A 15159-nucleotide genomic window follows, 5' to 3' on the forward strand; every position below is an offset into this window, starting at 1 on the left:
AGAGAGAAGGTGGAAGGCAGAAAGATAAGGCCAATGACTCCAGAATTCAGAATTTCAGACGGGCTAAAGAATTCTTCCAAGGTCAATGCCATGGCCCAGTGTTTGCTGGATGCCTCTCCTGATGCAGCCAACCATCGGGCTATTTGTGGCTCCCGTGGAGTTCGTCTGTGTCTGGCTCATCTCCAGCTGTCTCCTCATAAAGAGGGTGCAGCTCTTGTTTTGAGCCCAGACCTTCCAATGTCTGACACTTATGGCCTCCTCACTCTGGAGAAATGAGAACAGGTGAAGTGAACAAGGCCGAGCTGTGGGAGCTATTTCTGGGAGCTATTTCTGCAAAACTACCCCTCTCCTTATTTCTCCCTTTTGCCTCCTTAGGCCTCCATTCAGGCCTGCCCACTGAGGACTGATAATATTAAACAGGCGATCATCAAAACAACAAAAATGATTTTTCCATTAAGTTTGGCATCTCTCTCAGGTCTTTCAGTTTATAAGGAATATATATGGCCATGGACCCTACTAGTGGTATCGCAAATTGGTGTCATCCTTTAAAAAAATTCAGTAGGGCAATCCATATCAAGACCAAGGGATCTCACTGCTGGGGTTATTCCTAAAAAAAAAAATTCAAAAGCGAGCAAAATCTATGTATATTATTACCGGTAAGAACATAGTATGTGAAACTAAATCAATGATCTCCCTTCTTTGGGTAAATCATTAAAGAAATCACACTTTAGCCACCCAGAGAAATATATTCAGCCAGTTATTCAATATAGTAATTATGCAGATCTGATCATAATTAAAAAAAAAAGGCAGGAGAAATGCACAGTTTACATTTGATCATAATTATAAACAACGTCTACTTGCAGACAGAGACTGAACTTGAAACGTGAAATGCAAATAATTCTTAGGGTTCTGGGATCATAGGTGATCATTTTCTTTCAAAAAACGTAAATTTGTTTTTCAATAAAATGTTAAGCTCTAACCTCATATATCATAAAAATTGTTCTTAGATTAGGAACATTGATATAACTGATGATTTCTTTATAAATCTTACTGTCATTCATTAGGCAAATATCAACTCATACCTGGGAGACTGGGGAGGAAGGAGAGGGTGGGGCTTTGCTTTTGAAGGAAGAGCCAGTGTATCATAGCAGCACGGAGTGGCCTTCAGAGGTCGTTGGTAGGACAAGGTGAAATTCAGGAATGGATTTCCAGCTGATGCTGGATAACAGCTGCTGCTTTGCATAGGGCTATCACATTGTTAATCATCCCCCTGTTGATGACAGCTGGTGTGAACCCCGCTGGAGCTCAGACTCAGCCCCCTGACTGGGAGCTGAAGACCAGAGTGTCAGTGTGGTTGTCCTTGTGACACTTCCTTTTCTGCAGGGGCACGAAGAAGGAAAAGCAGGGGCCTGCAAACTTTGGGCCTTGCCCTTCTAAGGCACGCACCAGTGAAGACCTGCATGAGCGGAGCTGTCCCGCCTGAGATTCCTGACGAATGCAGGCGGGATGTGGGAAGTTCGTGAGAATGTTAATTCCCACTTTAACTTCACCAAAGCAGCCTGGGAGGGGTGGGCGGGATTAATTCTCAGAATCACAGGCCTGCCTGCGTTAAAGGCTGCTATCACTTATAATGAGTCTTATTGATGTCTCTGGCTTGTCCCTGAGTTGTCGGTGGAGGTCAGCTCTTTCGCTGCAGAGCTGAGATCAATGGTACCTCTTGGGCTAACAGTCCAAAAGCTGCCACCTGTCCAATCCGTCTGTGAGGGAGAGAGGCTCCAGGAGGTGGGGAATAAGCTGTCGTGGATCTGGGGCAGTGTCCCCCTCAGGGGCTTCTTGTCATGCATCACAACACTCAGACATCTGAGGCTTTGGGGCTTTGCTACTCAATGCCTAAGGTCTTTTATTTCCTCCGGATTAATTCATCATTTAAGCCATCTGGCACCGGTACCAGTGACAAGGCACACTGTGTCTGGGGATGCCCAGAGAAATTCTGGGCATGAATGGCACCTTGGTTTGGGGTCTGCCATCTTTCAGGGACTGAATAAATACAAGAGTAGAGTTTTATACAACATGCTTTCAGTAGACAGCGTGGGCTGCCATTCCTTATATTGTTATGGGGCGACTTGCCTCATTTGGCCATTCTGGCCAGCACTTGCTTTAACTATGTTGGTTCTCCACCACCTGTCCAGTTCTCTTGAAGGCAAAGCATTTTGATTCAAGACACAGGCTAGAACTTGGTTCGTGTGTGTGTGCTATATGGCCTTAGATATGGTAGTAGGTTTTGTAGCTATAGTGCATTGCTGGTCATCTCATTACATATGAATTTGAGCTTCTATTTTAGAAGGTAGTATTTACTCCTTCTTGCAGTTCATAATAATAGAGGACGTCGCCTTCTTCAGGCAGCTATAGCTTTCTGGCCCCAATCTATCTCGGCATTGTCAGCCAGTATTGCTCCTACCCCTTTTCTTCTCTCTGTCCCTATCAATCCTATACTCTGAATTCAGTGTTTCTCAATCAGAGGATGCTTTTTTTGTACACCGAAAGGCCCCTGTGCCTTTTCACATACCCTTTCCTCCTCTAGGAAGTCTTCCCCTCGCTTCTCCACCTAGTCAATTCCTTTTCACAGGCCAGGTCAGACATTACTTCCTCCATGAGCTTTTCTCAGGTCTCCCAGGCTCTCTCTGCTTTTAAGTTTCCTGGGGCACAGACAGCACTGGATGGTAGCAGCATGCCGATGCACAAGTCTTACATCTACCAGACACACAGGGCCAGGGGCCAGGTCGTAATTATCTTTCTATTCCTAGCACCGGCACAGGCCTGCTGCACAGAAGATTCTCAGCACAGTTGCTGAATGAATGATGAATGAAGTATATCTGAACAAAAAGCTTTTTGATTAAGACCAGGGTTTTTGGGCTCATGCTAGAACGTCATCTTCTAGCATAATATGCTTCTTATTCAGGTTCATGAATCACACAGGAAAAATAAAAGCTGGATTCTGTGACACGGTGAGATAGTAGCTTCTCTGATGTCAAATGTATTGCTACCTGAATTAGTGAGATCTGGTCAGCTTTTCCCTTTGGTGATTCTATGTTGACTGTTTCACTGTAAGCCCCAAATTCAGTGAGATAAACACTAAGAATGCCCACTTTCAAAAACACGGCAACAAATCACTTAATTTTATAAATTCCGAAGTTTAAGTATAGAATTCTGAATCTCTAAAAATCAAATTCTTCCAATTGAAGTTCCATTCACCCATGACAAGTCTCTCTGAGAAATTCTTTTCAAATCTCATTAGAAATTTCTAATCTTGCTCTGTGAAGAAGCCAGTTACTTTTGTCTCTACAGAAATTCGTCTGTCGCATTGACCTCCGTTAAACACGTGAGACTCTAAGCTCCTGGAGGACAGGGCCATGTCCCCTCTGCTCATCATTCTATGCACATTGCTCATCATGGCTCAGCTGTTCCAGCATCTCTGCCTTAAGGGAAAGGATCAGTTTGTTTGTTTTTCTTTTTTCCCTTTTCTGTTTTCAGGGGCTTAGAAAGTGCCTGGCACCTCAGATGCTGAAAAAGTGAGAAGTAGTGTCAGTTACCAATATTTTGCTACAACGAAGTGTCTCCCTTATGGACACTAATGTCTCACTTTGCCTTGTTCAGTGTTTAAGCTTAACCTAGGGCCCTGTGGCACAAGATGTCAGCACCTCCTCTCCAGCTGGAAAAAGTATCTGAAGAGCGAGCAACATGCCTCAGTTGCTGCCCACTACCGGGCACTGACAGACTTCTATGGACTCATTCTGTCAACTCTCCTTTTAAGCTGCAGGTCTCCCTTTTCCTACCCAGAAGTCCCAGGGTGGGAAGGAGCTGGTCTCTGGGGTATTGGGAGAAAGGGTATAGGTATGTGGGGTCGAGGAAGCAAATTCTTAAGGCTGTGAGTTTCCTTTCTGCCTTTTGATGTTTTGTCTGATGAACCAGGCATATGAACACTATCGACATTACAAGAAAAACAATTTTCATGGTTATGCAAATGAAGGGGCCAGGCTGGTAGAGGTAGTGCCTCTCTTATCCCTTAAAGCAGCCTGGAAGAATTGAGGGTGGCTGAGACATCTGGGCCATTGAATCCTAGGCAGTAGCCTCCATTTGCAATCTTAACTATGTGTTTATAGCAGTGCGCTCTATTTATCCATTCATCTTCCATCCATCCATCATCCATCCATCCATCATCCGTCCATCCATCCATTCATCATCCATCCATCCATCCATCCATCCATCCATCCATCCATCCATCCATCCATCCATCCATCCATCCATCCATCCATCCATCCATCCATCCATCCATCCATCCATCCATCCAATCATCCAACCATTCAATTTTCTACTAGTGCCATGACAATAATAATAATAATAATAATAATAATAATAGTTAGAAAATGTCATTTACTCAGTTTCTTTTGTCGATCTCTAAGGGGAAAGAAGTCTGGAGGATGAAGGCCAAATTCAACCACATATATGCTCAGATGAGCACTTCATCTCCACACCTGTTTTGATATTGGTAACTTGTGTCTTTTCTTGGCTAGTCAGGCTAGAAGTTTTTTGATTTTATTCATCTTTTCCAATAAACTAATTTTGGTTTTGTTGATTTTTTCCTACTAGTTTCTTTTTTTCTTTTTTTAAGTTTCAGTGATTTGTACTCTAATATTTATTATTTCTTTTTTTTCCCTGCTTGCTTTTAGGCTTAAATTGCTCTTCATTCTCTGGTTTCCTAAGGTGATAACTTCATTGATTTTAAATCTTTCTTTTTTTTCTAATATATGCCTGTAACGCTATAAGTTTCTTTCTAAGCACTGCTTTTTCCTCAACTCATACATTCTGATGTTATATTTTCATTCTAATTAGTTTGAAACATTTTATAATTTCTTTTGAGACTTCTTTTTGAACTACGGGTTATTTCAAAGTGTGTTCTTAAATTTCCAAAGATTTGAAAAGATTTTGTAGCTATATTTATGTTATTGATTTCTAGTTTAATACCACTGTGACCTGAGAATATACTTTGTAGGATCGCTATTCTTTTAAATGTGTTAAGATGTATTTTATGGCCCAGAATGTGGTCTACATTGGTGAATGTTTCCTGTGAGCTTAAAAAGAATGTGTATTCTGCTATTGTTGGGTGGATTTTCTATTAATGTTAATTAGATCAAGGGGATTGATGCTGCTGTTCAGCTCATCAATATCCTTATTGATTCTTTGCCTGCTTGATCTGTCATTTACTGACAGAAGGGTGTTGAAGTTTCCAGTGTAATAACGAATCTGTGAATTTCTCCTTTTAGTTCTATCAGATTTTTCTCATATATTTTGATATCTTTGTCCATCTCATTACTTTAACTTATTCTTCATATTTAAAAGAGTTTTCCTGTTAAAACATACAGTTGGGTCCTGTTGTTGTTGTTGTTTTTAATCTACTCTGATAATCTCTGTCTTATAATTGATGTACTTACACCATTGAAATTTAAAATGATAATTGATATAATTAGATTAATAGTTGCCCTTTTCATAATTCTTTTCTATTTGTTGCATTTGTTGTTTTTCTTTTGTTTTTTTTTTGCTTTCTCCTGTTTTGAGTATCCCTAATCCTCCCTCCTGTCACTTGTGACTTTGCTGTCATTTATTTTACTTACCCATATTCTACAATCATCAAAATATTGTTACTATTATTACATTAAACAGAATTATCTTTTAGATGGATTAATAATAACAAAAATCAATATTTTTATTTTATCTTCATTAATCCTTTTTCTGATGCTCATCCATTCTTTATGTAGATCCAAATTTCTGTCCTATATAACTTTTCTTTTGGCCGAAGAACTTCTTTTAACATTTTTGGAAGAGCAGATCTGCTGGCAATGAATTCCTTTTTTGTTTATCTGAAAAAGTCTTTATTTCTCCTTCTCCTTTTGAAGGGTGATTTCACTATAGAATTCTAGGTTGGCAAGTTTTTTCTTTCAACACTAAATATTTCATTCTACTTTCTTTTTGCTTTCACAGTTTATGATGATAAATCCACTTTAATTTTTATCTTTGTTCTTCTATAGATAAGGTGTTTTTCCTCCTCTAGCTTCTTTCAAGAATTTCTTTGGTTTTCTGCAATTGAAATATGCTATGTCTAGACATGGTTTTTATTTTTTGGGCGGGGGTGGGGTGGGTATTCATCCTGCTAGGTGTCCTCTAAACTTCCTGAATCTGTGGTTTGATGTCTGTCATTAATTTTGAAAACGTCTTGGCCATTATTGCTTCAATATTTCTTCAGCTCTTTTTTTTTGGTATTCCAATTATACGTATGTTATACCTTTTGCAGTTGACCCTTAGTTCTTCAGTGTTCTTTTCTTCCCCATTGTTTTTCCCTCTTTGGATTTCAGTCTAGGAAGTTTCCATCGACTCATCGTCAAGATGACTATCCCTTTCCTCGGCCATGTCAAGTCTACTGATGAGCCAATTAAAAGCATTCTTCACTTCTGTTACAGTGTTTTTTTCCTTATAGTCTTTTCTTTTAATTAATTTCTGGAGTTTCCATCTTTCTTCTTACATTACCCATCTGTTCTTTCATGTTTTCTACTTTTTCCATCAGAGCCTACAACACTTTTAAAGATAGTTATTTTAAATTCTCTGCCTGATAATTCCAACATCTGTGTCATGTTGGAGTCTGGTTCTGATAACTGATTTGTTCTTTCAGGCTGTTTTTTTTCTTGCTTTTTGGCATGCTTGCAATTTTTTGTTCACATCCAGACACATATGAGGTAATAGTGAGGTACATAGAATATGAGTAATGATTTATGTTAATATGGCAAAGAATTGGGATATGTTTAATGTTTGATGTAGCTATAAGTACCAGAAGATTCGAATGCCTCTAATGTCCCTGTTTTTGTCTCTTTTACTGACTTTCAGCTTTCCCAAGTAGTCCTCAGAGAGAGTTTATGTTTTGCAGATCTTTCTGCTGATATTATTTTGGAGTCTTGTTCATGTGGTGGTAGTGTATGAGTGAGGAATAGCATTCCATAATTTTCCAATTAAATTTCCACCTTTTAGGGGTCCTATATCTTGTGGCTGTCACATTCTCAAATGTTTCTCCAGTGGTACAGCTTCCCCCTACCCCTCCCCCTTTCCCTGGCTGCAGAATTTCCCTGAGGCTCTGACTGCTGTTGATTATTTCTCTCCTACCCCCAATCCTGCAGTTGAGACAGGAAGGCTAAAATGAGATGAAATGGGAGAAATTCTCTTCTTCTAGATGGAAGAAAGGTCTGGAGGGCAGGACTTTATTATGGAGAAGGCTCTGGCATATTTCATGATTACTCTTCCCTTCCCCTGCCAGAGCCAGTGGGTGGGAGGAAGGTGATCTTTCTCAAATCTTAACTGGCAGAATCTGCTAGGGTTATTGGGAGTAAAGCCCATGAAAGTATGTTCTCAAGACTGCAACCCCCAAGAGTTTCTCAATCTCACACTGGCCCATACTCAACCTAAAGCAATTTATCAGCATAACCAGTTAAGCAATCCTACAGTTTATTCCAGGTGAGCAGATCTGGCTGGGACTTCCTGGATGTACTTGACTCTCTGAATTCCAAGGTGTGGTTTGCCCTGTGACCTCAGTTCCCTGGGTAGTCCCCCAAAATCATTGAATTTCGCTTTACTCAGTTTCTTCTCACTGTAAGAATAGCAGTGCTAACTCCCAAGCTCTCTACATATTGGCGCTGAAACCAGAAGTTCCTCCACAGATGTCTTACATAATTCTCTCTGCCCCTATTCAGAGTGCTCGAGTCCTGGGCAGGCTGCTTTGCCTCCCAACTACACTCCTCCTGGCCTTCTCTGGATTATAGACTCTTGTTGCTGCCAATTTCCCCACATCGTTTCCTGCTCAGTTCCAAGTGTTATATAACCATGAAGACCTCAGCTGAAGTTGAGCAGAGCCCACGCTCTCCATTTGTGCTCTGCATATCAGGTGGTACTGAAGGAAGGCAGCCCCACGGGAGGCAAACCGTAAAGACTGGTGACTTGCTCTATAGTGAAGGATGCTCCTCTGAAGTCTGATGAGCTGTAGAATGCCTGTTTTCCCATATTGTGGAGAAAAGAGAAATGCTGTGTAACAGAGGACCCACAGACTCTTAGGTGTGCCCTTATGGCATTATGTTTGTACTTAAGTACATTATATGATGGTGTCGAGATAGGCTTGACAAAGAAGGAATTTACATGGCCTTGATGTGAATTATACTTATGTAACTTAAGAAGCAAAGATCTTGCTATCGGCTTCCTTGGCTCTATTCATTCCCCTTTGTCTTCCTAAACAACACTTTCACAGTACAATTGTTTTTCCTTAACCATAGACAGAGTCATCCTACGCAGACCTGGATTCCCCTTTGTCTTATCATGTTTGACATTACAGAGCAGAAATTATTCGCTTTAACCCTGATTGATAAGTAAAATGTGTCCAATGTTTATATTCCTCTTAGATACTGACACTGGATAAAAAAGAAGCAACCCATTTATCTATGTGATGTTTTTGGTATCAAGGTGGCTGGAGCACCCAGATCAATCTGGGTAATTTTATTGATGGATGGGGTATCAGATATCACAAGATGCCAAGAGGTATAAACAAAGAATTGGCTCCCTCATGGCTCCTCCAAGAGCAAATACCCCTCCACTGGCATCAAAGGAAATTCTTCTTTTCAGATAATGCCCTCTCCCACACCCTCTGGTATGGTACGTGAGCTGTCATGAGAAACAGCCAGTTGGTAAATAAGGAGAGGAGGGTGAAAATTACTGCAATGTGAAGAGGATTTAAGCAATGGACTCCTTTCGGGAAATTTCCTCCTTTAAGCTGGGTTTGAGTTATTGCACAGTACTCTCCATAATGCTGAAAAATATCAGCCCTTTAAATGTTTTCTAAGGTTTTTTTGAGTCATTTGTTTTCAGCCTTTCCCAGGCGTCACTGAGACCCCAGCGAGGCTGCTAAGAAGATGGTAACAGCAGGAGAAAATACAAGGGATTGGTGTGTAAATCAGGGAATGGAGACTGTAAACGTAAATGGGAGGTTAGGAGGGGCCCGGAGGATGAGCGGGGATGAGCGGAGATGAGCGGAGAAGGCTCGAGAGAAGACTGGGAGCCGATGGCGAGAGGGTAGTTCCTAGGGTTGGAAACAGGAAGTGAGAGAATGGGAGATGGTGGGGATCTGACAAGTGATCAGTGAAAGAAAAAGTAACGAAGGAATCAGGAAAGGGAAAAGGAGAGCTGAGTAAGAGATGTGCGCGCGCACACACACACGCACGTGCACACACACACACGTGCACACGCACACGCACGTGCACATGCGCACACACACACACAGTGCACATGCACACACACGCACGTGCACACACACACGCACGTGCACACACGCACGTGCACATGCACACACGCGCACGTGCACACGCGCACACACACAGACGTGCACACACACGCACGTGCACACACACGTACACGCACACACGCACACACACATACACACGCACACACACACACAAGCATTGCTACTAAAGACGGAGCGGCTGGGCCCGCTGCTGACTACGTCGCGCAGACAGAACTATTAGCAAAAATTCGGAAATCATACCTTGTTTTGTTTAAGGGCACCTTTCTCCTTCATGTGAGGACAGTCCTTTCCCGTCACCACAGCCTTGATATCTGCCACTGGCACTGCAATTCGTAAGAGAAAATGAACGTAACTACACCGTGCGAGAGCATAGATGTCAATCAAAAAGCAGGACTGAGCATCCAGTCCGCTTGCACAGTTGCCATTCCCAGAAACTATAACAAAAAGAGAGAGAAAAAAAAGAGAGAGAAAAAGAGAAATCAAGCAGCGTTCCAGGGCCAGAAACTAAAATTCATTGTTATATTCTGGCCAAAAGCATCCCTGGGGAGAAAAATCTGTGTGCCTACGCAGAATTTGGTTCACTAAAACAAATACCTAGCAACGAATCCCCTCATAGTTGTATGAAAAGCGATGGCTTTGGAAGCGGCGGTAATAACGATAGCAACAGCGGCGCTAATGCTGGTGTCATGGAAGCCGTGAGCCAGGAGCACTGCCGAGTGCTTCGCGCGTATCGACATCTCTTGCTAAAGTATCCACGCCTATTTAGTTTCTGAGTTTTGCATAATGAGGGAAAAACAGCCTTATCACAGAAAATTGATTTAAATCTAAACAGTCCTGAACTTTCGCTGTCATTCTCGCTCTCTACCATTTCGTTCATTCTCACGACGATTCTGTGAGGCAGATTTTATTATCCCTATTTTACAGATGAACCTAAATTCCAATAAAGGGAGCATTCCCTTTTGATGGGGAAATGGTAGCTGGTCTTTATCTAGCAGTTGGGGGAAATGATGCGATCGCATGTCTTTCTGGGGACTTGCGGGGAGATGGAGACAAGGAAAGGTCTGTGCATCTAAGACTTTTTGTGAAGACCGCCTGAGGGAGAGAAGGCAGTCGGAGGGTTTGGGACGTCAATTTTAAAAAATGTGGAGCCCCCCGTTCTCCTCCAATTCTTCTGTTTCACAAGAGACTGTGAGTCTCATTTAGGATCTGTGGGGGCTTCGAGTAATGAACTCCTTAGTAATCAATCGGTAATTCATTAGTAATCATTCCCTTAATGATGGATATGATGAGAGATTTCATAATTAATGTTCACATACTTTTATTGGGGAATTGGGTTGTGGGGTGATATTTAGATGAAGATAAAATTAGAAAATACGTAGACTATCAAAATGATATAACAGGAAGGCCTTTGAAAAGCTAACATTTTCCGGGTACCCTAAAATTGCTAAGAACTTTGTCCACACCTGTTGACACTCCCAGAGCTCTCTCTAACCCTTGAGAAGAGGGAGGCTGTGGTGAACTTCTCCAGGAATCTCTGCACACAGCCCCAGCTATCTGTCCCGCTCTGCTCTTTCATCTTGCAGTCCTGATCCTAGATCCTTTTGGTGGACATTACTTGTGCTCACTAATATCTGGTGTTCCTTTCCTTCTGGGCATATGAAAGACTACACTTCCCAGTAACCTCTGCAGTTAGGTGGGGCCATGTGATTAGTTCTGGCCAATGAGATGTGAGAGGAAATGGCAAGTCTCTGACTGGCTGAGACAGTGAAAAGTCCATGCCTACCGATCCGATCATTCTTCTCCAGTTGCAGAAAATGAACAAGCCCCATGTTCCATCCAGATGGCACAGCTATGGGATGGCAAAGCAGTCACTGGCCTGTGTCCCTGAGCAACTGTATAAAGCAGTCCTCTGACAGCCCATGTCAGTTATGTAATGTGAGGAGCAAGAAATAAACTCCTAAGCCACTCAGATTTGGGGGTTGTTTGATCCTGCAGCATAACGGAACAATGCAGCCGATCCTGAGTGGCGTAGCCCTCTCCCTTGGGCCCCTTCCCTGCCTCTGCCTGGCTCCTCTGAATTGCCATCTTGCTATAGATGAGCCACATGATTCCCAGACCTACTTGTGACCACGACCCCTCAAATCTGGTTTCACAACCAACAGTCAGCCTTGTTCCTCTCGGTGGCAGATCTGGCTGCTTAATCACGACCTCAGGATGGGACATTTGGGTACACTGGGAAGCTGGGTTTACTTTTCAATGGCAACTCCACTACTGAAGTGGATTTGATGTAATTAACACACCAATTCAAAAATCCTTCTCAAGCTTCAGATGGAGTTTGAGTCACAAGTAGCTCAGAAGCAGAAAGTCTTTTGTAGAGTAATATATAACACAGTCAATGAATTAGAGAGTGCCTACAATCTATTAATAGTAAGTTACCCCACGGATTTGAAAACCCATCATATGCAATGGCACACAGTAACACACTGTCTATTGTGAGAATAGCCTTCGGAATCTCTAATGAGAGGGTTTTAGGGGAGAAGAGGCATTTTTCTACCGTGTTCGTGGCAGTACACATTTAGTTTTTTTCATATGCATTGTCCCCTGTCAAGGAGACAAGCTGCTATATTACTCACAGGATTATGGCTAAAAGGAAAATGCAAAATTCTAAAAATAGAGTGTGGCTTTTAAAGGTTGTTCTTTGCATGGTTTGCCTCTAGATGCACTGGAAGATCAGGCATCAGAAGGGCTAAAATGCCACCTTCTCTATTCCCATGAGCAGAATCAGACTCACATCTCTTGAATCAGCACTGTAAGGAGGCAGCAGAGGGCCCTTGATTACTTCAAAGCCAGGCTAGTGTTTCCATTAGGCCTTTTTGTGTGGGAGCGGCATAAAAAGGTGGGGTCCAGACATGTGAGAACAGGAGGGTCAGTACCGGCACCCCACCCTCAACTCTAAATCCTTGAGGCGTGGCCTCATTTCTTTCTAGGCTTCTTTCAGCTTGAGCCGGATGGAGGCAATCTAATTCAATACCCCTGTTTTATAGATGGGAAGACAGAGACCTAAAGAAAGGAAAGAAATTATGCAATGCCACATAGCTAGTAAGGGACAGAGCTGGGACTATTGCTATTTCTCCCACTCGGTGCTCCCTTGGTAGGTCATGATTTCTCCCCATGTTTGGGAGGTGTTGGTACCCCACATCATGCTGAACACAGCCCCGGATGTGGTTATCATTTCAGACATAATCAGGAAACTCTTCGATAGCTACTATCTATAGAAGGAACTTTAACTGTGATTTAAAATACAAAGAATTGAAAAAGTAAATATGGCCATTACGGTAAAAACAGTTTTAGCTTTCACAACTGGGAGGTAAGCTGAGGCAGTAATCACCGCAGGAAGTAGCAGTGAGTTATGAGCACCTGCTGTATACATGGCTCCACAGCAGAAGCACCTGTGGGCAGAGATCCAGAGGCGGGACGGGCTGATCCCAGCACAGTTCAGTGAAGAATCTGGTCCCTAACTTGGCAGCACGGAGTGGTGGGAAGGGCTGTGTCTTTGGAATCACAGAGCCTGAGTTCGAATTCTAGACCCACCTCCTGGGTATACCACTTTGGGCTTACGTTCTGGCAGCCTAAGCTTCCAGCCTCGCTTGCAATGTGGGACTATAGCATCGTCTATCTCAGAGGATTGCTCCACTCCTGATGCTGGAGCCAAGATCCCTATTGGCTTTTTAATCTTGGCAGTATGGAGCAGTGGATAGGGCCCTATTTCCTGTCAAAAGGAATATGAGAAGAGCCATTTCCTAAACCTTTGGGGACAAGGACAGCTAAGGAGTGGCTCTCAATCTCTACTCGCACTCTGTATAAAGAAGATTCAATTATGCTATTTGATTCATCAATATCTGAATATTCAGCACTGATTAACTTAAGGGGCAGAAGACAATTTTCCCCTTGGTCTCAAGAGAGGGAAATCATACACGGCAGGAGCAATGGCACTTGACATTAATTAAAGGAGGGACTCATTTTTCCGGTGGAACGAAGTTTCTCTTTGAAGGGTTCCAAGAGAATGGGCTCTTTTGCTCCAGGTGGAATGTGTAATTGGAATCGAATGCAAACCAGGTAGTGAGCCCGAAGCAGCAAACCTACTAGGCCGGGGCCTTCTCAGATGAGTCACGTGATAGCTTCATTTTGCTTCATGGCAGGAATAATGTTTGACACTGTAGCACATCCCAGCACACACGTGCATACAGATGTCATGTTGCCAACACGCCCTCTCTTATGCACACACCTGCACAAGTATGGATTCTTGGTTTATCTTGCAATGGATAAAGTGTTATAAAGCAGCTCTTTCGAACTGTGAATGGCTGGATTTCAAGGCTGCAGAGAAAAGTGGTGAACGAGAATTCTGGAACCATCGTCAGAAGGGATTGCTGCAACGCCTTCCGGAAGCAGCATCCCTCCGTGGCCACCACCACGAGCTGTTTGGAGATCTGCGGCTCTGGCCTTGCTCTTCGGCCACCCGCCTGGCAAGCCCGCTCTCTCTGGCCTCAGCTCTCCTGGTTTCTAGTGAGTTATTTTCATCCTGGGTTCTTGGAGGTGCTGGCTTTGGGAGAGCTGGGGGGACATCGGCTCGCGGGCCAGGCCGGAAAGTGCCCCTGCACAAGGACCTTCTCTAGGAGCAAGGCTATCGATTTCCTCAGACACAGGACCAGACAGAATGGCAGTGCAGCATGTAAAACCTGCCACCACTCGAATGCCTGTCTGTGGGTTGAGAAGTGGATTATATCCCTACAAATATGGAGATAACTAAATAAAACGTCCAGTGAGTGGGATTGCCTACTCACTGGGCCACGAGGGGAAAGGATGAGTCAAGCTGACTTCTTTCATTTATTTTTTGTTTTGTTTTGTTTTCTGCCTGGGCCACTTTTCCTATTTCTTGGTCAGGTGAAGAATGAGGCTGCGGGAGATTTCGTAGAGTTTCTGGTCTCTCTGGCCAACAGTAACCTTTAGCTCTCCATTCTCGCGCCATGGATTGCTGGGTCAGGACAGTTCGTTCTGAGCTCACGAGGGAATTTTCACCAGGTAGAAAATGGAAGTCTATGGCCATGCCACCCTGAACACGCCTGATCCTGTCTGATCTTGGGAGTTAAGCAGAGTTGGGCCTGGTTAGTACTTGGATGGGAGACCACCTAGGAAGACCAGGTGCTGTAGGTGGAAAAAATAAAACAATAAGGGATTGTAACTGACAAGGTCTTTGCAATCTGTGAGGTCAACCAAGGGTTGCCTTGCTTAGAAACCATTAAAAATAAATAAATAAATAAATAAATTTAAGTTGGTGTTTCTGAAACTTTTTTGACCAAGTCAACCCTTGTCCTCCCAAGAAAGAAAGAAAGAAAGAAAAAGAAAGAAAGAAAGAAAGAAAGAAAGAAAGAAAGAAAGAAAGAAAGAAAGAAAAAGAAAGAAAGAAAGAAAGAAAGATGAAAGCACTGGTGTGTGTTTTTCGTAAAGCTAATTTAATTTAGCAGAAGGGACTGTCCTTTATTCCAAGATTAGGTCTTTCATGCCGTTTTTTAACAATCAAAAGTCCTTTTTTGTAAAGGAATGGATTGTGATATGAATTTTTGGTTATATTTTAGTTTTAATAATAAGTTCGTACTTATTGGTGAAGGCTACATTTGGAGAATCACTGTGAAGAGTGTAGCGGTTCTCCCTCGGGTGCATCGGAATCGCCCGAGGATCTGAGACAGAGCCGGCTGGTTCCCATCCCCAGAGTTTCT

At 42.8% G+C, this 15159-nt stretch overlaps 1 protein-coding gene and 1 pseudogene across 1 annotated transcript in view; one reads left to right on the top strand and one right to left on the bottom strand.

The window, feature by feature from the left end:
• The window catches only part of ELMO1 (engulfment and cell motility 1), a 404818-nt gene that overhangs the window by 7791 nt on the left and 381868 nt on the right, over positions 1-15159 (bottom strand). The window contains 1 exon segment of the mRNA XM_006912067.2: positions 9626-9708. Within this exon segment, the coding sequence (XP_006912129.1) occupies positions 9626-9708 (83 nt within the window).
• Positions 14478-14596, top strand: LOC112479995 (annotated as a pseudogene).

This window comes from Pteropus alecto, unplaced genomic scaffold (assembly GCF_000325575.1).
Source record: "Pteropus alecto unplaced genomic scaffold, ASM32557v1 scaffold21, whole genome shotgun sequence".
Taxonomy (NCBI): Eukaryota; Metazoa; Chordata; class Mammalia; order Chiroptera; family Pteropodidae; genus Pteropus; species Pteropus alecto.